At 46.7% G+C, this 25,038-nt stretch overlaps 1 protein-coding gene across 3 annotated transcripts; it reads right to left on the bottom strand.

The window, feature by feature from the left end:
- Positions 1–966: 966 nt before the first annotated feature.
- ip6k2b (inositol hexakisphosphate kinase 2b) lies at positions 967–23,947 on the bottom strand. Of its 3 annotated transcripts, XM_062465009.1 has the most exons (7): positions 23,925–23,939; positions 18,411–18,509; positions 6,139–6,488; positions 3,490–3,721; positions 3,202–3,371; positions 2,798–2,973; positions 967–2,666 (listed from the first exon to the last, which is right to left on the bottom strand). In XM_062465009.1, exons 3-7 carry the CDS (start codon positions 6,350–6,352, stop codon positions 2,058–2,060), a joined length of 1,401 nt encoding a protein of 466 aa, XP_062320993.1. In that variant the 5' UTR covers positions 6,353–6,488; positions 18,411–18,509; positions 23,925–23,939; the 3' UTR covers positions 967–2,057. The 3 variants fall into 3 exon arrangements, with proteins under 3 accessions (XP_062320993.1, XP_062320977.1, XP_062320986.1); XM_062464993.1 differs by lacking the exon at positions 18,411–18,509 and having other exon boundaries at positions 23,925–23,947; XM_062465002.1 differs by lacking the exons at positions 18,411–18,509; positions 23,925–23,939 and adding an exon at positions 7,568–7,584.
- Positions 23,948–25,038: the final 1,091 nt, after the last annotated feature.

Genomic DNA, 25,038 nt, shown 5'->3' with positions numbered 1-25,038 from the left:
TTCTTTATGGGCATCTTTTACCACCTACCAAAATAATTCACACCCGTGTTTCATTTTCCATCAGCAACAGGTGAAACCATGACTGTGCTGTCAGGCAGCATTCCAGACATTCCTTCCACATTATAAATCCCTGAGTGGACTTATCCTCCTTAACTCAGCATTTTCCATTCTTCAAAAGCCGATTTGAGGCGGCAGGAACAGAGGCTTCCGCCACTAGGTAACTCCTTTTACCAACGCAGGGTTAATGGGTGCAGACGAGGTCATTGCCATGGCAACCAACACCCCCATGTCCACCCCTTACATTTGTCAACCTCACCCCCCCGCCTGAACCCCTATATAGAGGTTTTTACTTTTGTAATTTTTCCAGATTTAAGGGTGTAATCTGAGCCAAAGAGGATAACAATGCAGAGAACGTGCTGGAACACCCGAGGTAGTCAAGGACATCGCCTTTCAGCAGAAAATGACACAAAATGTAAAGTGCTTAATAGGATGAACTTTCTGCAACAGTGACGCATGTTAGGGGACGTTTTCAGGCGCAGACTTGTATTTACTCACAGTCTTAAGTAATTTATGTGCACACATTAAAGCTTGATCTGGGAGTCTTAAACTGAGCTCTAAGAAATCCTCTGCCTCAATTAAGGCTACTTTATTGACACACTGGGTCAGTGTTTGCGTTTCATCCAGTTGCGTGGTCCAAGAATTTTGTGGGATACAAAAACATGGTGTGGAAATTCCCCAGCACACCATGGGAGAGCAGGGAGCATGACTAACGTCTCCCCCAGCAGCAGAGCCGACTCATCTTTCAGCTAGATGGCATTTCTCGACTTTCCCGTGCAGTGTCATTCTACACAACATAAATCACGTGCCAATAACATATTCCTATTTCTATGAAAGTTAGGTCAAAATCCCTCCTTGACTCTCCCTAAATACAATTAGCTTAAACTTTAGACAAGAACCATCAACACGTGCTTTTACCACAAACAAATGTCTTTATTGTTCCAACATATTGTTGACACACAGGTATACAAGAGGGCTATCTTCCCTTGCAAAAACAAAATTATATTAAATCCAATATAGAACAGAACATTTACAACAGTAATATGGAATGTAGTTGTCTCCGTTTCTCATTTTAGTTCTTTCCATTAAAGTTTTTTTTAGAAATGTGTCCAATAAATAGTATCTCTCTGTATCTATTTTTATGATCAATATATTCTCTTCTTTAGTCACCGTTTTCAGGAATGAAGAGAAACAATTAAGACAAAACAAAGAAAGTGACAAGAAATTGTCTTTCCCTTACAACTCCCTCACTGCCACAGTCTGTCAGAGGCTAAACAGTACAGGGGAGAAAAGGCATAGACAAAAGGGTAGATCCCTTCTTCTATTCCTAAATCTGAAAGACAATCTGTTTTTCTCTGAAAGACAAAGTGTCTCTGTCAGGTGTTGTAAATCCAGATGCACCAAAAAGTATTTTGGTTGCTACGGTTTGCAGAGACAACAGGACATATACAAAATATCTATAAAAAGAGTGCGATGAGGGGTCGCTTGCTTGAGGACTGTCCAGTCCAGGACACAACCCACCGGGACCCACAAATATGTGATGTGCTCTTGACGGCTCTTGACAGCAAGTCAGACAGCTGCTTGACTTGCACGTTTCCTTTCTGTGTCCGTCTTATTCTCAGAGAGCCCTTACAATAAAGACAAGTCTGTAACAGAGGAGGATGCTACACAGTTTCAAGTGCCTGATGGGACTCCGGTCCCATCCACTAGCTCTCCTACCACACAAAATAAAGAAAGGGGTTTGGGAGCGGTCAAAGGAGAAAAGTGCCAATGAGTGCACAGTCAGTTCTGTCCCACAACAATCAAGTGGGGTAGGGTTCAGGACGGAGCCTGTGTTCCCTTCCCCGACCCTGAAGCATCCCTGATCCCGCCCCTCCTATTCCGGAGGGTTACGGGTCAGATCCCCGCATGGGCATTAGGTCAATGCCTCGACAGAGGAGCTTAGCTTAGAGCTTTCATTCCCAGGTTTGTGGCTCCAACATGGTGGCCAACGTTTAGTCTTAGTCTGCACCATGGTCCTCCAGCTGAGAGATGATTGTGATGAGATTCTGGAGGCCAAAGATGTATCCACTGTCCTGGCCCTCGTGCACCACACTGTCCTCCCCGTAGTGGCGACAGGTCGTGTGGGCAAAGTCAATCATGCGCACATCCACCACGGGGCTGCAGGCCTCTCCTGCTCCACGGGACGCGAGGCTGCCTCCGTTTTTGCTCGCCACCCCACCGCTCCCACTGGCGGCAGAGGAGGAACGAGGAAACCCAAATGCCCCTTCCTCCTCCTCCTCCTCCTCCTCATCGTCCTCGTCTTCGTCTGAAGGCTCGTCTTCGTCACCCTCCTCGCCGCCGCGGTGCCGGGTTCTGGTGGGGGTGCAAGAGGGCTCTCCATCGTAGATGATCAGCAGAGAGCTGGAGTAGAAGCGGTAGGACTCGCAGGACTCCAGCACAGCCTGCATGTCCTTCAGCTTGTGCAGCACCGGGGAGAGCAGCTCACGGCGTAGACGCCGCCCGTCATGGAAGAACTGGAACAAGGCCTCCTTGAAGCCCGGCAAGGTGAGCTTCCGGCCGTGGTACTTGTTCATGAACATCAGCTGGCCTGAGTCGGACTGGTACACCTGCAGGGGGAATAACAAACATGAATGTGTCAACAAACAACGCGCTTTCTAAAATGTCACCATATTTGACATGTACGACTGCAATTGTGGTTTCAGCAGCCTTTGAGAGAGAGAGTGTGAGGAGGTCCTACCTGCATGCCACAGAGGCGGACCCCGATGGAAGCAGACGTGCTCTGTTGGCATTTCCTAATCTGATTGGCCTTCTTCTCCTCAGAAGCATCGTCCCCATGCTGGCGTGTGCCCATCTTCAGGTCCAGCACACACGGTACAGAGTGGCGCCAAGTCAGGTTCTCCAACAGGATGAATTCTGGGATAGGGTCAAGGCTCAACTAACAACAGCAGACCTTCAATCTCTGTACTTCCTCTACATCCCTGTCCATCTTGATATCTGATCAATAACCTTGATTCTCAATTGCTTTAAACAACTGCCCATTCATTTTTCCACAGGGGACCCATGTTGGTCCGAAGCCTTCCAAACTGTTAGGACACGAGGTCCTGGGTTACAGAGCAGAGCCTGTCTGCAGGGAAAAGATACTGTATTGATTGCGGTGCTTGGAGTTCTCCTTCATTCTCTGCAGGTGCTGCTGGTGGCACTTGAGGCTCCAGGGGTTGTGTGTGATCTCAGGGACCACGTTGCCCTTCTTCAGGCTGTAGTAGAGCACATCTGCCGGCTGCTGCTGCTTCTGCACCTCCTCTCGGTTATAACTACACACACACGCAAAGATGTTAGCACACAGACTATTTTGCAACTCTTGGCGATGTAGGCTTCTGTGCGGTTAAATAGTCAAACTACGTGTTTGTGTGTGTGTACATTTGTGCTAACCTCATAATCTTGTCCTCTTTACGGATCTGTCTGGCCCTGTCTTTGCTGTAGTTGTCGTTGTCGTGGAGCTGGGAGGATTGCTTCTTGTTGCCCCACTTCAGCATCTTGCTCTTGGGCTCACAGTCCGCCGAGGGGTCCGTGTTCTCCAGATCACCTGGTTCACTGTGGAGGGGGTAGGCAATGAGACACAGATTCCCCTCCTCGTCCTCCTCGAAGCTGACTGATACCACTCCTGAGACAGAGGGAAACAGGAAGGAAGGAGAGAGAGACAGCAGGACTGTTAGTACCAATAAATAGGATTCCTTCTTTCTCTATGCAAAGGCAGGTGATTTAGCCAAGACCATCCAAATACTGGGATGGCTATGGCAGCTCTTACCAACTGTGTCCTGTCTCCAGCATCTAAAACTGTAAAGAGACAGACACAAACACACACAAGCATACAAACACAGACACACACATGCTATGGAGGCAGAACATATGGCAGAGAGGGGGGGGGTAGGGAGTCAGAAGATAGAAAGTATCGTAGAAACTATAGGAGGCGTTTGTCCTTAAAACAAGAAGCAGAGATACGCAATCACCACAGGAGTCCAGAATGTATGAAACTCACTCAGACCTTTATTAAGCAACCACAGAACCTAATCCCAACACCATCACATTTCAAACATCACAGCGTTCCAAAAAGTAAACTTGAACACTAGAATTTAAGGTGCAGCAGATATTTGATGACCCTTGTACAAAATCACAAAATAATCACTTGAAAACACTTAAGGCCAACTGTCATGATACAACATAATACAAACAAGTAGAACAGTCAGTATCACACTAAATGAACATTTGTACAGTCACAATAAATCCATGATAAGTCCATTTGAGTCCATATTTGGGTCAATTCAGGTCCAGCCAGCTTTTATTATTTGACCAAGTCCAATAATTCATCTAATAAAATGAAACAAAACTAATCTGATAAGCGTGTATGTGCAGAGCTGGGTGGGTTTTTTCTAGAACAGAGAACCCCCCCAGTAACCACCCTCCAGCTATTAACAGCTTTTCAAGGAACAGTGTAATGGGTGGGGGAAGTGTCCCAAAAGGAAATCACATCACAGCTGCTGGAGCTGATAGATACCAGGAAAGAGGGATGGATGGAGGGGGGAGGGGGGGGTGTTGGGGGTTCTGGATTAAACTGACAACGGCAGATCTGTGAGTAAAAAAAAAACTGGAATAAAAGAATATGTAGTTTGAATAAAACTAGATATGGAAGAGTGGAACTAAGGCTAAGGCTGAATAGTAACTGAACCCAGCGGGGACAGTGGGAAACAGAGCTCTTCCCTTTCACTGCTCTCGTCCTGAGTGATGTCATTGGCAATGATGTCACTATCATGCAGAATGGTCAGGCTGTTAACTCTACCCTCACTGTAGTCCAACAAAAGTGCAGTGTCACCAGCACGTGGGATTATGAGTGTGCCATTAGTCAGTGCCTTATGCAAGTTACTGGTCTACTGGTCACTACCTAGATGTGTTTGGTGTGTGTGTGTGCGCATGTGTGCGTCTATACATACAAGAATATTCGGGTAAAAGTGTGAGTGTGTCTGATGAGGAACATTCCATAACGTATGAGAGGTCGACAGTCTGTTTCCACTGATGTGTCCTCTGCCAGTCTTTTTATAGTTCAATGCTGCATTGCTGTGGAATCAGATGCCATGCCAAGTCTTTACTCTGTCACATGTCTGGGCACCAAGTAAGATAAGGTAGATCTATGGATATATCATATGTGACCGTGATGTCAATGCATGTCTGGGCACGTGTCCGAAGACGTCTATTAGAAAAGTGTGTGTGTGTGTGTGTGTGTGTGAAGGGGAGGGGGGGATTTCCAATGAAGGGCAGAGTCCTTAGCAGTATTCTCTCCCCATATGAACGGAGTCCTCTGATGATGAGTCTATTTCTTATTGAGTGTCCAGAAATCTAGCGTAGCCTCATGGTGTCCCTGTAACCCTGTCCCTCTTCTGTGGCCAGGCCTGGTGCTCTGACATGGAGCCCAGAGTCAAGGGCTACTACTGACCTCCTCTCTGGGCTGGCTCACTTCTACCCCTCAAACTGATGGTATGCGCATGTTTCACATTCCTGCTGAGGTTTCAGATTCCATCTGAAAGTAGGAGTCTAAGGCCTACCTCCACACATCCGTCTGCGCACAGGAGCGTGTATACAGCTTGTGTGGACAGTCAGTATGTGTTTATCAACCTCAGAATGTGGCAGTTTTTGTAGTCCCTTGGAAAGGGGGGGTCGTTCTCCATCCGAGGATAGTGCCCTCTTTCTCCCCTCACCCACCCTCCTCCACCTCAATGTTTGACTCCACACTGCAGCTCTCTGCACTGATGCTGAGTCCACAACGTTCCAACCCCCCCGTGCCCGCTTAAGCCCCTCACACAGAAAAACTAATCCCCATTGTGCTTCGGAACCACCATCTCCAGCCATTGCTAATCCTGGATACAGTCAATGTTACACAACCACGGTTATCAGGAACAGAGAGATAGAGGAAGAGAGAGAGAAAGACGAGGAAAGAAATACTGGGCAATAGCAGTTGCATACAAACACACACACACACACACACACAAACATCCCTAAATAACGAATGATGTTTCCCTGGATCCTTACCTTTGTACTGGGGGGTAAACTTCCTGATCTCTGGTGGAAGGCTCTTGTAGAACTGGTGCTCGCGGGGGATGAGGGGCTTGCAGATGGTCTGCTCCCCGAAACGGAGCACACACGAGTGGCCCCCAACCTGGTGAACGAAGGGCTCAAGCATCACCCCTTTTCCGGGATAGGGTGTCCCATCTGCCTGCATGAGGGCTTCTAGAGCGGGACTCATCCTCACTCCGCATCTGATGGCTGAGCTGGGGGGGCCCACCACGGCGTCTGGGAGGGAGGCGGAAGAGCGGCCGCCCCTTTGGCTCCCTATCCTCTCGCTGTTCTTCTCTGGGCTGCTAGGGGGCGCTGCTGGAAGCCTGCGTCGCAGCAGGAAAAACAAAGGGCAGTGCAGGAAGGAAGGAGAGAGAGAAGAGAGGAGAAAAATCCTTTAGTTCCCTTCGCTTTCCAGGTCCAAGGCTAAGTTAGTGAAGTCCTGTGTCGGGTTAGGATATTCCCCCTGTATGAGTGGGGCTTAAAATGGTGGTTTTAACAGCTCCGGGAGCTGTATTTAGTGGATGAGAGCGAGTGTGGGTTCCCGTCGCTTGCTGGTACTGAACTGACGTCTCTGCTGAGCTCAGAGCGAGAAAAGATCACAACATGACCCATGGCTCCTCCCCTTACCCCAGCCTCAACCAATCAAGGGCTGGCAGCTGTTGTTGGGTGGGGACAAACCACTGAGGACAGGAGCAGGCAAACAAAGAGGAAGAGAGAGAGAAGAGGGGGAGGGGAGGTCGAGCACAGAAAACACAACGGCGACAAAAACAGAAAGGGATGTTATAGATAGACATAGATGAAGATGTGAGTTACATTACCAAGACGTATTTCAAATATCCCTGCAAAATTATATTTATAGATGCCGTTTCCATAACTGCTCCGGCAGCAGGTCATGAAAACCTGGGGAAATTCCACTGCGAGAGTGGAGAGACAAAAAGTGAAAGGGCTGATCTATGCTTTCCCTTTCCTTTCACCAATGTCACTTTAACAATCTTATCTTAGACGAGGCGGCTGAGGGAAAAGGATACCAGAACAAGAAAGACAAGTGGGATAAGAGGGGAAGGAGGGGCTTGTTGGCAGATGTAAACAGAGGCGGGGGTCCCTGGCCCTTTCCCCAGCACACGCCTTCCTCACAGACTCTGGATCATAAAGCCAAACACGCAAACATCCACCTTAACAAATGCATGGTGATGCATGGTGATGCATGGTCAAAAGCTAAAGCGTACACCCGAGGGAGCACTAATAGAGAGAAGTATTTTAGGAAATGATTGAAATGACTACTAAGAGTCTAACTAGGCTAATGACTGACAGTCAAGTATAAGCTGATGTGTGTGTGTGTGTGTGTGTGTGTGTGTGTATATGTGTGCATGCACGCATGTGTGAGCACCTACCAACCACTCACATGTTAATCCCCAAAATCCAACTTGCTTTCTGGAATTAGAGCTGTTAATAATCGATCCCATAGCACAGTCCAGAAGCAGAGGTAGAAGGGGATTACAGGGTGTACTCTGCCCCAGGACAGGCGCTCCTGCTTGGCAAGGATCCTGGGACACCCCAGTGAATGTGATAGATGAGACCAAAAGTGGAAAGGTTCAGTACATTGGTGTAAAATGGTGTGGAGCTGTGTTCCTGTGGACAACAGACTCAGGGTGTTGGTTAATGGTAATAGTGTGTGTGTGTGTATGAGTGTTTCCTTTCCATGTCAGTGTGTTTGCATGACTGGCTGCTTTTATGGCCTAGTCAAAGTTGGTAGATGAATGTGTCAGTGTTATGTCAGGTTGGCCTCGTCCCCTCTCCCATCACACGGGCCTGTGCCCAGGGACAATGGACCCCAGCTTGAACTGGCTGGGCCCTCAGCCCGATTACGAAACAGACAGAACCGGGCATGGCCAGGAACCTTCTAGAAATACACAGCACACATCCAGAGATACCTTACAAGAGACATCTAGGCTCACTAACATTACTCTGGACAAATTAACATAGTAATACAATTGATATATATATATATATATATGCAAATCATCAAAAAAGCAAATTAGCAAACAGGAAATGCAGTGCTAGGATAACATCTAGAGTGAGAAATAGAGGGGGCGAGAGAGAGTAGCGCAGACAGCGTGACCTAGAGAGGACCATGGTGATCGCCTGCAGCACTAAGCTGAGCAATACACTTGACTGAACCACCCCCCAGTCCTTCCGTCTCTCCCACACTCTTTACCTTTCAGCCCGTCTCTATGGCCCTTCTTCCCCCCACCGCTGTCTGCCAGGGGAGAACATGCCTTCCGAAGGACAGACAACCAGGGCAAAGCTACACACATGCACGAGAATGACAGATTGCTTCCCAAACACACTGTGCTAATCCCCAAGAACATGCCACTCACACCGCCTGGCCTCTTTCCCCAGACAACACCGTTGCTTTGGGTTTGGTCCTGTTCTGATTTCCACCTTTGGTCATCATAGCCTTAGCTAACAGTCCATTTCAACAAGCCTGTCACCCCTCTCATACATCATGCCCGCCTGTTAATGTGTGTGTTATGGTGTCAGTGTGTGTGAGTAGGTCAATGATCGTGTGTAGCAGGAGCCAAGAGATGTGGGAGGAGTCACACGAGAGCATGAGAGCCAGTGAGATGGTGTGGAAGTGTCACACATGCCGTGACATCTGCACAGGCTTCAGCAGGTGAAACCCCAATTACTGAGGCGTGTTCCCTCTCCATCCCTCTCTCCCTCACACACACCCTCACGCCTACCCCCTCTCTCTCTGGTTCTCCATTTCCATCCATTTTAGATAGACCTATGAGGATTAGTTTCTAATAAAAACACATGATAGTCATGCTGTCAGGAATATTTAAATCACAAAGATATGCCAATCTCTGAATGGACTGGAATAATATTCTGGGGTCCTTGTCACTCGACACTGGGAATACCAAATAAACATTGCATCTAATAATACACACACACACCCCTAGTGTCACTCACAAACAAGCATGATTGCGAGCACATAGCCCAAACACCAACACACACACACACACATAGAAATAACACTGCTTGCATTCACACACTGCTTGCAGTCACACTGTCAACAGAGCGCACACGTCACCTCACACGCGTGGCCCAAACACAAGGTTGGGCCCGGATGTCATGATGTTTACAGGGAAAACAGGTGGACCTCCTGACTCCCCACACGCACACCTGCACAGTGTCCCAGATACACACCTGTGCTCAGGTGTTGTGGCTTCAGTTGAGTTGACCTGGGGGCGACACGTCACTGGAAACATTTCAGGGTCATGACTTTGACAGCAAAGTATTTAGGGGGTAATTACTTTTAAAAAGTGTACATACATGTGTTGGGATCAAGACCCTCGTAATTAGGTCCTAGCTGTTGAAGAAACGAAGGAACTTTTTGTGAAAGACCCGTCCCAGAGGGAGCTGTGGGGTCTGGAAGGAGCAGGGCAGCTGTGGTGGCAGTTACAGGTGACAGGGAACCAGGGTCACCACAGACCTGACCACAGATATGACCACAGACCTGACCACAGCCAGTCTGCTGAGGTACTGTCTGCTGCAGCGGCTACACTGCCAAGACAACGTGGCCAGTTTGTTGACTGACTGGGAAACACACACTCTCTACCTGGTGGCATACCTTGTGCAGCATACCAGGTTACATAAGAACATTCCTGAAACGCTCGTGAAGTTAAACGTGTACAATCCAAGGCATGCACACATACACAGGCAAACTAGCTGGCTTACTAAGTGCCTATACTCAGCACTACCTTCAGGCTACAAGTGTCCAGGGACATAACACGCGAACACACACAAGTCACTAAAGAATGGTATTTGAAAGACAACTAGGCCAGTGCGCACACACACACACACATCAGTATAGCTGAGATTGGCCCACATTCTGAGGCATGGATAATGCATGGTCTATGTGCTGTCCTCAACATCACTTGAATGAAAGGTGAGAGCAGACTTACTTTTGCTGTCACAGTTCAATACACAAAGCATGCTTGGTTAGCACACTACCTAAAGAAACTACACAGACATCATGTAAACACAATCCATTTGGCCTATGTGCGCACCCACACACACTTCCTCTGAACCACTGATTGCAATGTTTAAATGCAGTACAGCTTCCCCTACTTGGAGATAATGGTGTGTCATCAGGCAGACCCACAGTAAATGAGTTCCATGGAGGAATGTCTGTGACTCACAGCGTCTTCATTTGAGTAGAGGAGTCCATAAAGGCTCAAGTGTGTGTGTTTGTGTGCATGTACGTGTGGACACCTGTGTCAGGGATCATGTATGAAGGGAATTAGCCTACTTGTTTACATTTGTAAGTTCACGTGTACAAATTTATATTTGGGGTTGTTTTTACTAAACCTACTGTATTTCAGGAGGGTCCCAGACGAGGGTTAGCCTTCTTGCTGTTTGACCCTATTTTCTGGTTATTGTAGATCAAGGTGATTTGATCACCAGCCAGTCTTGGAGAACTGTATGTGGGAGTGTGTGTGTATATTAGAGCCCGACCGATAAAGGATTTTTAAGGCCGATACTGATACAAATATTTGGTGATTTAAAAATCCGATATTCCGATATCGGCCGATATAAAAAAATATTTTAAAAATCCAGAAACGCGTAACAAAACAAACTGATTTCCCTAACAGTAGTTATTTGTAGTTTACATTTAGTCACTTTTAGCAGAAATTCTTATCCAGAGTGACTAAGTACAGGGACATTCCCCGAGTGCCTTCCCAAGGACACAACGTCATTTGACATGGCCGGGAATCGAACCAGCAACCTTCTGATTAATAGCCCGATTCCCTAACTGCTCAGCCATCTGACTCCTGTTATTATTTCCTCACTAAAATAACGTTAATGCAGTTTCTGATAAATAAAATGTATAAAAATACAAACTTACGATATGAAACTTAAAGTCCTTTGAACAAAAACACAATAAAAAAAATAAAAAATATTAATATTCATTTATCGGCCATTATAAATGCCGATACCGATAGTTTGGAAAATGCCCAATATCGGCCGATAATATCGGCCCGCCGATATATCGGTCGGGCTCTAGTGTATATGTGTGCATGCTTACTAGTTGCTAAGTGCTAGGTAGTCAGTACTGAAGGAGCAGGTGTAGGATGCAGGCTCCAGTTTACTGACAGTGTTTAAGTACAAAACACTCCTGGGGCATTCAAACACAGATCATCCCTGAAAGTGCCCTCCCTTTTCTTGCACTCAATATGACCAGCATTCTGCACTGTCATATTGATAGAGCCCCCCTTCCTCCAGGATATACACCCTTAGGTCTGCTGGCTGGGGGGGTTCTGACATCTCCCATTATTGGACCACATCCATCCACTCCTCCCCCTATGCCATCACTCGCAGGCAGACACACACACACATGCCCTAGGCCCCGCCTCCCTGACCCATATCCTGCTGGACAGCAACGACCAGCTTCAGTTTACCGAGGTTGTGAGCACTGGCAAAATTACATCTCTCAACCACCGTCCATCTCTCCCTCACCATTTGGTCAATTTCCTGTTCCTGTAAAAACGCTGCATCTCTCCCTGTTGTGGGAGTGTGTTTTCCCTTTCAGAGAGACAGTGCTGTGATAGCTTGCAGTCAGCAGGTTTGTTGACACAAATCCCACTCTCAGCTCCCAGACCCCCCAGCTCTCAACACCTCCTCATGTGAAAGACAGACTACTGCCTCGGGTTCTTACTGCCTCGGGGTCTCCCTCCCAGAGACAACCACAAACGGATGCATACTTCTGACTTCTGACATCTCAAATTCTCCTCCTGGATATGCCATTCCATGGTGAACTACAGTATACAGTCAATGGACAGAGAGTTCTGGTCCCCTTACACACCGAGTCTCAGATCCACAACCCTTCAACCAGCCAGACGAAATGTGTGCTTGTGTCAATTTCCAACTGAAATAGGTGGTGGGGGGCAGCACTGGCTATAGTCCAGATGTTACCAGAGGGCTGCGTGGCTAGCAAGAGGATTAGTGGAGAAGGAGCCAGGGAGGGGAAGGGGAATGACTGATATAAACCCACTTTCTAAGCTTCTACCCTAAATCTCTCCCACAACTCTCTGAGAAAGGTCAGTCTCTGGAGAGCCTGGGCTATAGAGAGGAGCGTGGAGATCAGGGCTACAGACGAGGTAAACAGAGACATGTATAGATCTGTAGGAAACTCCACACTAGCATACTGACATAACAGCGGGGTCAAAGCTAACCCTCAGGCTTAGAAAATAATGTATATCACACCTCTGAGTCAAGTTCATTACCAATGCACAGTGTGTGTCAGAGCTGTGGTCTAGATATGTTACAGGACTGTGAAAGGTCAAGGTTAAGCATTTTAACAGCAGCCAAAAGCCTTGTCATTATGTTTCCCACATCCATTGGTGCTCATATTTCCAGTTCATTGAGTATGTGCATGTCTCAAAACCAAGATACTTTATTTGCGCCTTGAACACTTCAGGTCTAAAAATATCTACAAACTCAATTTGAGTGTACTGTCCCTTTCAATTTTAAAGACCTGGTTTCACAGCTTGTTGACCAAATAGTAACACTTTTTCCCTGCTCTTGTGTGTCATTTGTGTTTAATTATCCATGTAGGCATTTTCCTACTCAACAGAAGCTAAGGCACCCATGTCTATGCACAGTCTCCGGCCCTTCCCTTGACAGCCCAGTGCAGTAACGAGAGGCAGATGACCTGCTGTCACAGGCAGCGCGGCTTATGAAACCCCTCCCCAGCACGTGTAGAGCAGGAAGTCACATGGCCTGTCCACAGGGCTAGAGCTGTCAAAGAGCAGACACACACTCCAGCAACTCCACAATGTGGAGGCCTGCACTTAGGAACCATGATATATACACACACACACACACACACATAACACACACTCTGGAAATCTGCATGTGCACAGCTGCTCCTGACCCACAGGCACACAGTTCCAAAACAACAAGTGGGATCAACACCAGATACAGCTGTATAGGCACAGTGCAGATCCTGAGGTCCAGATGGAAACACTCAGACCTCTAGTCAGCAGCAGAGCCCTGAGAACTGGTCTGCACAAGACACATGCACACACACGCACTGTGCTACTAGTCTACTAGTGCAGCCCTGGATTGTTATATTTAGTGGAATCATGTTTGATAGACTTTGCCGCAAACTAATGTGGATGAGAATAAAAGACAATAAATTGCTGTGTACGCAGTGTTGGTGTGTTATTGTGTCAGCAGTGTCGAGTCAGCCCAACAATGATTTCTATCTGATTCTCACACAGATGTGCACACACACATTCCTTCTCTCTCTCTCTCTCTCTCTCTCTCTCTCTCTCTCTCTCTCTCTCTCTCTCTCTCTCTCTCTCTCTCTCTCTCTCTCTCTCTCTCTCTCTGTGTGTGTTTGTATTACGAAAAGCTTTGCTCAAGCCCAATATGAGGAAATGGCACTGACTGGAGTCTTTCTAAGGCTCTCCCAACTATTACACTACTGAAACTCTATCTCTTCCTCCTCCCCTCCTCACACTTCTGCCTTTCTCTGAGCCTCTATCTCTCCCTCTCTTTCTCCCCCTCTCTCTCTCCCCCTCTCTCTCTCCCTCTCCCTCTTACACTACTGAAACTCTATCTCTTCCTCCTCCCCTCCTCACACTTCTGCCTTTCTCTGAGCCTCTATCTCCCTCTCCCCCTCTCCCCCTCTCCCCCTCTCTCCCTCTCTCCCTCTCTCCCTCTCTCCCTCTCTCTCTCTCTCTCTCTCTCTCTCTCTCTCTCTCTCTCTCTCTCTCTCTCTCTCTCTCTGTGTGTGTGTGTGTGTGTGTCTCTCTGTGTGTGTGTGTGTGTTTGTATTACGAAAAGCTTTGCTCAAGCCCAATATGAGGAAATGGCACTGACTGGAGTCTTTCTAAGGCTCTCCCAACTATTACACTACTGAAACTCTATCTCTTCCTCCTCCCCTCCTCACACTTCTGCCTTTCTCTGAGCCTCTATCTCTCCCTCTCTTTCTCCCCCTCTCTCTCTCCCCCTCTCTCTCTCCCTCTCCCTCTTACACTACTGAAACTCTATCTCTTCCTCCTCCCCTCCTCACACTTCTGCCTTTCTCTGAGCCTCTATCTCCCTCTCTCCTCTCTCCCTCTCTCCCTCTCTCCCTCTCTCCCTCTCTCCCTCTCTCCCTCTCTCCCTCTCTCCCTCTCTCCCCCCTCCCCCTCCCCCTCCCCCTCCCCCGTCCCCCTCCCTCTCCCCCCTCTCCCTCTCTCCCTCTCTCTCTCTCTCTCTCTCTCTCTCTCTCTCTCTCTCTCTCTCTCTCTCTCTCTCTCTCTCTCTCTCTCTCTCTCTCTCTCTCTCTCTCTCTCTCTCTCTCTCTCTCTCTCTCTCTCTCTCTCTCTCTCTCTCTCTCTCTCTCTCTCTCTCTCTCTCTCTCTCTCTCTCTCTCTCTCTCTCTCTCTCTCTCTCTCTCAGCACAAATGAACGAGTGAACAGAGAATGTTTATGTCTTTTTCTGCAGCAGTTCAAGTTTCCTCACATATCAGTGTGTATGTGCATGCAGTGTGTGTGTGTGAGAAACTGTGTCAACAGCCTTACGTAACAACTTCTGAATTTTAACTGAACCCCATGACATTGAGTTCATCAGTACAGTCAGCTCAAAGGTAGCATCCAGTTCTATTAAGAAAAACATACTAACCCTCCCCCAGAGAACAACACTGGCTGTGGTCTTCTCAAACAGCCTGGTTGACTTTGGAATACAGACATTCTGTGTGGACAAGTTATAGATTGAGTGAATCAACAATATAGGGTAATGTAGTTTAAAGCTTTGACAACTACATGCATGTTGGTCCACTCATTCGACAGTGTATGTGTATACTCTAAATGTTTGCCTATGTGTGTGTATTTGTGTGCAAGTATGAGGCAATGACTTTGTGGATAACTCTGCATCCCAGTATGGGACATCCTAGATGGTAAACACTTGGCAAACACTTTTGAATTGGCACCTCGTGCCAATTCAAAAATTAGCACGATGGGACTGGTTGCTGGAACAGGACACGAGGATCTAGGGAAGTCCAAAACGGAACAGAAACCTACAACAGAAAAAAAACTAACCAAGGGAGAAAAAGGCCAAACACCAGCAGAAAACATAACATAAAGGGTCATTCTGGCCTTGCCCAACACATTTCAACAAACTAAACCATGCCCAGACCTCATTTGCTTGATCAAATTAGGAGCCTGCCACCAGACTAATGCATTTTACTGTCACTGTTAAGAGTCTAGTTACTTCCATACACCAACTCCCTTGATTGCTACAAGCACAGTACTTGTAGATCAATATAACTTGCAAAAGCTTTGATTTAGGTCACTACTGACACGACTGTGTCTGCCTGACCAATTGGTTTCCAACAACACTAACCAAGGAAGACAATCATTTCCCATCATGTTATAACAGCAACTACCATTAAGGTGCACATGCTCAAATCAGCTAGTCTGTGTGTGTTTGAGTCATGTGTTTGTGTGCTTGTGTCCCTGTATGTGCGTGTGTTCAGCTGTGACACAAGTGAGAATGTCTCTGCCCGTTCCTCCCAGAGCCACAAAAGCCTCTAATTGGGATTAGGCCTGAAGGTGGAGGGTGTGGAGGGTGTGGAGGGTCTGTTGAAGAAGAGTGGAGCTCGCACGGTAGGCGGAGCACCACACCCTGCTAGGACACCAGCTAGAGGCCCACGTGTTCGTGTTCGGGGCGTGTTCGGGGCCTTAAGAGTTGACAGGCTAAGAGTCTCATCTAATCATGAAGTAACACGACTCTCTGCTTTTATGAGCTGGGGTGTATGTAGGTCAGGGAGTTCACCTATCCTACTTCCCTCGTTAATTTATAGAAGACATAGGAAATCGAGAGAAAACGGCATTTGATGTCAGAAGCTTCTGCATGGGAAGAGCAGACTGAATCGTGAGTTACGAAGGACGGGCCAAATGGAGATGGGAGCAAGCGAGCGAGAAAGAACGATATGATCGGCATCCATGTTATTTATCACATCCTGATCCCAAAACTAGCAGTCATGTTCCGGTCGCTCTGCTGCTGGGAACTGCTTTGGAGATACGTGGAAGCGTGCTCAGCAGAGCACCATGTGAACCATTTATGTGTAAATAACAAGGGTAAGAAAATACTGGGAGGGATACATTCACCCATCTTTAAGCACCACATAAATCTTTGAGTTTTTTGGTAAGATGGGAGATGAGAACTCTGGTGCTGCTCAGAGTGTGGCAGTGTGACCTGCCTCAGAGCCATGACAGGTCACTTGTAATGGCCTTATTGCCATGCAATAAGAAAATCATACTTGGAAAAGTGCACACACATGGCAGAGGTGGGCGAAGATAAATCAAAATGATTCTTGTTACAAAATAAAGTACATAAACACTGGTGCCAAAAATGATCAATACAAAATAGCATGTATTCTGTCATTTCAAAACACATTTGTTAAATTTAGTTTTCAAATTCTGGCTCTCAATTCACGTTTTCATGAACATAAAATGTGTGCAAGCTCCCGATATCTGGGGGGACAAACTCCACAAAAGTTAAAGTTGACCATGAAAATTGGGAGAATTGGGGAAATGGACTAGTGTGGTCTTATCAAATCAGTGTGTGTGTGTCTAAGCACTTTGTTCTTCATTTAAATATGTATTTTCATACCTTTTTGTTTTATGTTACTTTTATATTAATGTTGAAGGAACCAAGGAGAAAGTATTTTGAAAAAAAAAAATTACTCCACTCTAAAAGGTGTCTTTTAACAAATCACATTTGCATTTTTTCCGCCGTCAAATACCAATTACAAAATACTGAAAATTTTAAAAAGTATTTCACATACCGTACAAGTCACATAAATACTGCTCATCTGCGCACACACAAACATGGAGGTTTGTTTAAAAATCTGTTTCATAATAAAAACTGTTGATTTAGAGACTCACAAGTCAGGATGTGAGCCCTTCTCAAACTGTGCACGTGTCTGTGTGAATGTGCCCGTCTCGTCAGTCAGGGTGCAATACAGTGTGGCGATTGTGTATTCCGTATGAGTGCTACTGTCTGGATGACTGCTCAATGCCATTGTGATATTTAGCAGTAGAACACAATGTGACAATGAGGTGTGATCAGGGTGTGCTTGACCATCACACAAAACATGGCTGGAGTGTTTCAATAGTCACTGAATCAATTGTGCTACTGGTGTGATATTCCTGTCCAGTATCGTCAAAGCCAATAATCATTGTGCCAGGCTGATACTTCCCTCAGACTCTCCTGTCCACGTGAGGGTGTCACCCTCCTCCCAGGACAGAGGGCTTAGTCTAGACCAGGGCCCCTGTGACAAGCTTGGACCCCCTTGATGCCCTAAATGGTCTAGTCTGAATACTTATAAACATGGTATTTTGCCTGTAATGTCTGCAATGCGGTGAATAAAACTATAGGACAATAATAATGTACCTGACAGTACAACTGTCCCCCCCCAAAGGACCAATAGCATATTAGGCTGGAGGTCATGATGTTTTGGCTCATCGGTGTATAATCCTTATCCCATGTTATAATCCTGCAAAGCTCCACATTAATATGAGTCTCTCTGGACTTATGGCCATGTCTATGACGAGGAATATGCATGTGTAAGTATACATATGTATGAGGTAGAGTTTATATGTGTGTGATAGGTGTGTGTGAACTAGGATGTGCATGTGAACATGAACACTGCTGCAAGTGTTACTTTGTCAGTGACTGTCTGCCTGCCAGTGTGTGTGAATGAGTGGATGAGAGATACTGCAGTTCTCTGCCTGTCCCAGTGCACATGAAGAGTGGTGCACGTGTTTCTGCAGAGGCGAGTGAACGAGAGCAGCACCCTGCAGCCCAAAACACTGTACTCCTCTCTCCTCCCTCCCAGTCTGTCTCCATCCATCCCTCTCTCCCACCCGTCTGCTTCCATTACCCATCTGTCCTTTTCTGACACAGCTTTCTCACCTCCTCTCACAGTCCAGATCCCTCCATCTTTCTCTCCTCATACTAATCCTTCCCTCAAAATCTGCTTCTGTTAGTTTCCGTGCTCCGAGATGTTTTTGTCTTATCCCTCTCTCCATCCAGTCTTTTTCGACCTGGTTCTACCTCTTCACCCTCGTAACGTGTGGGCATACACACACTTTATGTCATCCATTTCTAACCCCCCTGCATCCCTCCCGTGTCACTTTCCCCTCTCCGTGTCGTCGTGACAAAATCGAGCCTCATCACTTACCTCTTTCACCCGCACTCGCCCCCGTCCTTCCTTCTCACACTCTCACATCAACCCTCTCTGCGGCAGCGTGGAATTTTACAGAGCTATGCAGTGCCTGGGCTGGGAGAGCGAGGGAGAGACGGAGAGAGGGAGGGAAGGAGAGAAGGTGAGGATGGTTGCTTCCTGACACAGAGCACAGATAACCTGAGCCAGTCTACTGAAGGACATGATACCTCACCCCACACACAGTGGAAAAACACCAGAGAGAAACCCTGTAGAACTGCAGAGAAACCCTCTATTTCTGGACACTCCCCATTACATGTCTTGATTCTTTGTTCAATATAAAAGCTACCCACGCACATCTATCCTACGCACTTGCAGATGCTATGAGTAGAGTAGACAATCATGACAGTGCAAATGATACCCAGTCTGTTTGCATCCATTGAAGAAATGGGTGAAAGGTAGGTAAGAGGAAACTACAGTCTGGGAAGCAAAGCCCCAAACTTTTATTAACAATACCATCTATTGATCTGACTGACCTGACTGTTTCCTAACTAGGACAGATTACCACAGTAGTGAGCTCATCAACCAGGAAGGTCAGTGTACAGCCATGAAATATGCTAGGACAGCCTCTATTCCCTCTCAAATACATTATTTATGTACTGATAAATCAGAGCCTTTGTTACAACTTGGAAACAACGGGGGTGTCCAACCTATAAATACTTAAACCTCTGAATACTTAAACCTCTGAATAGAGTGAAGGAACTCTGCCCACATGACAGGCTGTGCTCCACGCCAGTGAACTGCAGTACATCTGTTGTGTAGCCTCCAACCAGGGTTCTCATTCTATTTCAATCAATAACAGGCAGCTGGCATTAGGACAACCCAGCTAATTAGCACGTGGCGTGGTGGGTTTTCCAGCTGTAAATCAGGGACATGATTTGTTCAACCCTGACTGATGCTGTTGGGGGGTCCGACAGTGGTGCGGTCTGTGTGGTCTGTGTGTACGGTAAGGGGATGATTCGAGTGGTCTGCAGGATGCAGGCATGCCCAACAGAAGATCTACCAGGTGGCAGGATGCTGCTCAGTTGCAGCCTGCCAGGATGAAGGAGGTGGCAATATCTAAATATGCATATGCCACTCCTGAAAGAGAAAGGCTGTTGCTGATGGTGCCGTCTGATGTTCTTGTACTCCTAGTCTGCAGTTCTGAAGTGGAGGTGGTGATTTGGAAATGATGTCATAAGTGGTGGTGATGAGTAAGCCAGTTGAGGAAAGTGTACAGCCTGATAGTCACAGTGTGTGTGAGTGTGTTGTTGAGGTTGTGTGCCGATTAGGCTAGGTTTATGCTGCAGCACAGTGGAGGGAGGCTGGTGATTGTATAGCCTAAAGGACAAGTGTGTGTGTGTGTGTGTGCGTGCCACGGGTCGATGGCCTGCGTCAGCAGTGTGGACACACTGCTCCCGCACTGCTGAACACATTTCACACTCATCACTGCTCACAGTCACTCTGGCTGTGTCATACCACGCATAGACAGTTTTTCTTACATCTACCTCGCTACACTACGCAATTACTGGACAAGCACTCGTACATCCTATATAAAACAGAAATATGTAACAAATATGTATTCTGGCATCACAATTCAAACAGATCCAAGGCAAATGTTTTCCATAAACTTGTAAACACCAGTGTCAAATAAGTGGGCAGGGCTGTGATGGATCTGACCTGTCAACACTCCCGTATCAGACCGGCCTTGACCAGGTGAGGCCTGGGGAGTGGAGACCAGGAGCCCAGGGGGGGCTGAGGGGAAAGTATAAAGGACAATGATGTAAAAAGCATTGGGGAGGCCATGCTGCAAACCCCAGTCATTCCTTCACTAGATCCCTCCATCATTCCTGACCCTATTTGCATCACTCTCTTTCCAGACGGGCGCCAAGGCATATCACCCCCCACTGGACTGGCCCTCGGACCTGGGCCAGCGATGTGTCAGGCTGGACCGGCCCCCGTGTCCACATGTCCTCTCCTGCAACCACCCAACCCAATAAACAGACAACAAAAACTTGGCAGCATGCACGTTCTGGGAGTATACGTACATGGAAGGGTTAGGTGAACAGGGGTGTTTGCAGTTTGCTCCCATACAGGTGCAGGGCACAAGTACCAGTCTACAAGTACCAGTCTACGTGCACTATACTGTGGCTAAGGACCCTTTAAAGATAATGCAGTCTTCAGTCTCTGACTATGTAGATCTTGTGTACTATTCCACTGATTGTGTAACTCTGACCCTGCGCACAGCATTACTAAATCCCTGAGATTAAGCCAGAGATGGAACAAAAGTGAGACTGAGAGGGAAAAGCGGACAGGTGTAGGCAGAGAGAGAGGGACGGAGGCAGAGAGAGAGGGACGGAGGCAGAGAGAGTGGGACGGAGGCAGAGAGAGAGAGGGACGGAGGCAGAGAGGGAGGGACGGAGGCAGAGAGAGTGGGACGGAAGCAGAGAGAAAGGGACGGAGGCAGAGAGAGAGGGACGGAAGCAGAGAGAGAGGGACGGAGGCAGAGAGAGAGGGACGGAGGCAGAGAGAGAGGGACGGAGGCAGGTGGTTGGCTGCCAGGGAGCAGCAGGCATCTGGCCCAGTCTCCCAGAGAACAATGAGGACACCAGACAGAGAGGACGGCTTAGCCTCAGAACACACACACACTTGTGCAAACACGCAAATACACACACTTACTCCTGCAAACGGGAACACACACAACCACACCTCGGTTACAACACTAAAGAGGTCAAACCAAGGCTGTTGGCACCACGACAGCCATTACAAGATTTTCTCAAAAGACCAATGTGATGACATTATCTCTGCAACTAAATAGCCAATTATCGATGACACGAAGACTTGATTCCTTAGCTTCCTCAGCTCCTCTCTCGGGGTACAGTACCGGAGGGGGAGAGGAAACTCATTCAGCTGTATCTGGATCAGCCCTCCCAGGACACAGCTATTTTAACTAACAGAAGAACTTGAAATGAGAACAAAAACCTCAACCCAGAAAGTCTGAGGCTGATAGAATGGAGGGAGAGGGAGGAGATAACCTTCAGTGAGGAGAGCTAAAAACAGCTTGAGTGTTTAATAGGAGAGAAAGAATGAGGTAAATTAGAGCCTGTGCCAGAGAATGAAAGGACACTCTGACTTAAAGATAGCATCTTAAATATAACTCAGACAGAGAAAGGGAGAGAATATAAAAAGGTTAACATTTTAATAATAATTTAGTTCTTTCTTTTCATATTCTCCTAGCCAGCTCAGACCAACTCTTTGTTCTAATAATAAAACTGCAGTCTCCATGGCAAAAGTCTTGCAGGTTAGAAGAACATAAAACTGTCCTCCAACCCCTGACCATCTCAAACATTTATCTCTTAGCAATTATGGCACCATCAGCAAGACTATGTCCAGATCAATGTTTGTGGTCAGTACTACGGAGGTGCCCAGAGTAAGATGAGATGTTTCCTGCTATGGCTTGTATCAGATGACCAAGGCTCATATACAGAGGGACTGAAAGCCACTACCTGACATAATGCGTGACACTGAGACCCATGCCGTTTTAAACTAGGTCACTAGTTTAAAACTCCCTCTCCAGCCTCTCTCTCTTTCACTACGTATCCCTCGCACCACCACCCCTCCACTCTATAACCAACATGCACTCAAAACCTGTCCTCAGGATGTGTCAACGTCCAACTGTACATGCAGTACACACAGTGGACGTCTCTGTGCGTAGCATGAACACTGCATGCAAAGTGTGGTGTGTGCTGTTTGAGTTGTCTACCTGACAGCCTTCTCCTGTGGTCTGTGAGTGTACAATGTGTGTGTATGTACAATGTGTGTGTATGTACATGTGAGTGTGTGTGTGTGTGCACTTGGCCCTTCATTTCATACGGTGTGTAGCGTAGATCCTATGGGTAAAACCATGACTTCTGTGCAGCTTATTGTAACTAAGAAGAGAAAACATCAATGACATAACTCCCCTGAGACAGGGTCATGGCACCTGCTTGGTTGCCCAGATACTGGGCCTTTGCTTACGTATGAGCCACGAATAACGAACTGCTGGTAACTGGTTACAGCAGCACAGCCTCCAACTGACGACACACTGAGAAGGAGAAGCAAGACTGCAGAGCTCCAAGCACAACTCACAGAAGACCATCCAATAACAGGTATGGTTATGGTACATTATTGCCATAACTGGCTTTAATGAGAAATATTAATAGTCATAGGTAGGGTTATACTTAATTTCAATGTGATGTGTTTTTTGTGCGCGGGAATGGCTGTACTGATCAGCATACAACTCCAGTCTATTCAAGAAAAGCAGAAGGTAAAATGTTTCAATAAGGCTCTTCCTTTTCATTATAACTCAGTAGAACATTGTGTTAAAAGACAAACATGGGAAAGTGATGATATAAAACTTCGGATGGAACATCAATGGCATTTGTATCACAAACAACCCAGCCCAGCAAGGACAAGGAATTGTAGCACATGTTGTCCATCATGTTTCAAAAGCCAATGATGTTATAGTGCCAAGGTCATTCTCCAAAACAGAAGGCCACAAATAAGTTGTATCCCAGCCAGGGGTGCCAATAAAAATGTTGGGCCCCATGAACAGATGGCAATTTGGGCTCCCCCACCCTCCCATTTTCGGTATGTCGGGTTATTCATTCAACACATTTTCAAGCTTTTCACAGTGCCCTGGGTAGTCATTTCCACTCTTTGCCCTACTTTGAACGCCCCCTGATCCCAGCAACTTTAGACTGAAGAGGAGGATATACACATCTTAAAGTAATCTTCATAGAAGAAACCAATACTAACAGCGCACTGATGGAGGATCACATTTCTGTCTGGAGGCACAGTCGGGGTCCTTCTGATGCATCTGCGAACTCTGCACGTGAGAAAACTTTTCCTCACCCCTGTCTAGCTTCCCATTCAGGGAGAGGTCACCTCAAAAGGTGTCTTTATAGAGCAAGACATTCTACACCTGCTACTGACACTGGATACCACATCCATTTCAGATGACTGGCCAACGGGAGGATCACAGAGAACAGATGACATGGCATGTGCTCTCACGAATACACACACATTTTCGATGGCCATCTCAATAACTAAGTTAAATTGGACAATTACGGTAGTCGTCAAAACGTAGATTCCACGGATATGACAAATCCTAACACTGGTTCATACAACTTGCTTACTTATAACCTTGCTTGCTAATATTTTCATGCACAAATCAAAAAGTTTGTACTAAGCCTTAGTTCCTTTCTCTTCAGTACGTATGTAGCCTACAGCAAGCTAAAAAGGTCTTCCTGAAATCCAAAATCTACTAGTAAGTGTGCAACCATGTGACGACTCCACCTCACCCACCAGCCATACTACAAGTGGGGACATGCATGTGCCTACTTTAAGCTTTAACTGTAGTCAGTAACATTAACTAGACTTTCAGAGAATGATTAATCCAAGACAATAAACTCGCTGCTCTATACTTTGTAACACATTTATCTCTTTACATACCGTTTCATTGAGACGAAATGTATCAACATGCACACGTGTGCAGTCTCCCACGTGTTCCTAAAAATGTGGGCGGGAATAACTAATATTAGTCTTGCATTGGTCAACAAGACAGTGAGAAACTCCCATTCGATTGGATACAGGCCTTTTTATGGATTTTGTGACGTGTCAGGAGATAAACTTGTCTCTAGTTTGAAAGGTTATTCATCATTTACCCGTGCAGGTGTCAGGTTATTCATTGTCCAAAACATCTCAAAAACGTAAACTGTTTTCGGAAGGGATTAGGTAATCTGTCACTTAAGAGTCTCTCTGTATGATAAGATCTGTTTTCTGCGCCTGCAGTCATGGCCTCTAAAAACACGCTATTGGCACATTCTGAAAATAAGACCAAACACGTGAGTGAGAGGGGGTCTGGAGAATTAATGGATCAAAAGAGTGAATTTAAAAAGACAGGATTTGTATCCTCCCCACTCTATCTGGAGAGGGCCACAAATGAAAATGTATAAACATGTTCTTTGCACGAGATGAAAAAAATGTAATCCTCAATCTTTGTTAGTTTTTTGAGTGCGCGCGTGCATGTGTCTTTAGTGGTGGTAACCCTTTCCTGTCTACTTCAAATTAAATTGCATCCTGTTATGTAAGTTAATACATAAAGTTAACGTGGAGGCACAATTATAGACTAGACTACCGACACTTGAGTCTTGATGTGTGTACAGTATCTCTGTGTGTGTGCTTCTTCTGCATGTGCACTAGGAGCCTACAGAACGCTCACGTGCACACCCATGCATGTACAACACACAACATATGTGTCCCTTCCCCCTTCTTGCTTGTCCTTGTTCCTTTGAACAGCTGTTTTTCTTCTTGTGCCTCCTAGTTTATTTTAATCTGTTTCTCCTTCCCTCCCGCTATCTGCATCCCAGGCTGGAGGGGATGGTGGACCTGTGTAAACTCATCAGAGCCAGGGAGCACACAGTGTTATTCCTAAGTAAACACAAAGAGGCAAGATAAAGGCTCGGGACCACACCTACAGAAATGTGGACAGCTCACCTGCTACTTACCCCTGCCACTAACCACTGTCTGCACAGGTAGCTGTCATAGACGCTAAATAGACCTCCAA

Source organism: Osmerus eperlanus, chromosome 1, assembly GCF_963692335.1.
Source record: "Osmerus eperlanus chromosome 1, fOsmEpe2.1, whole genome shotgun sequence".
Taxonomy (NCBI): Eukaryota; Metazoa; Chordata; class Actinopteri; order Osmeriformes; family Osmeridae; genus Osmerus; species Osmerus eperlanus.
This window is presented reverse-complemented; position numbering and strand designations above follow the sequence as displayed.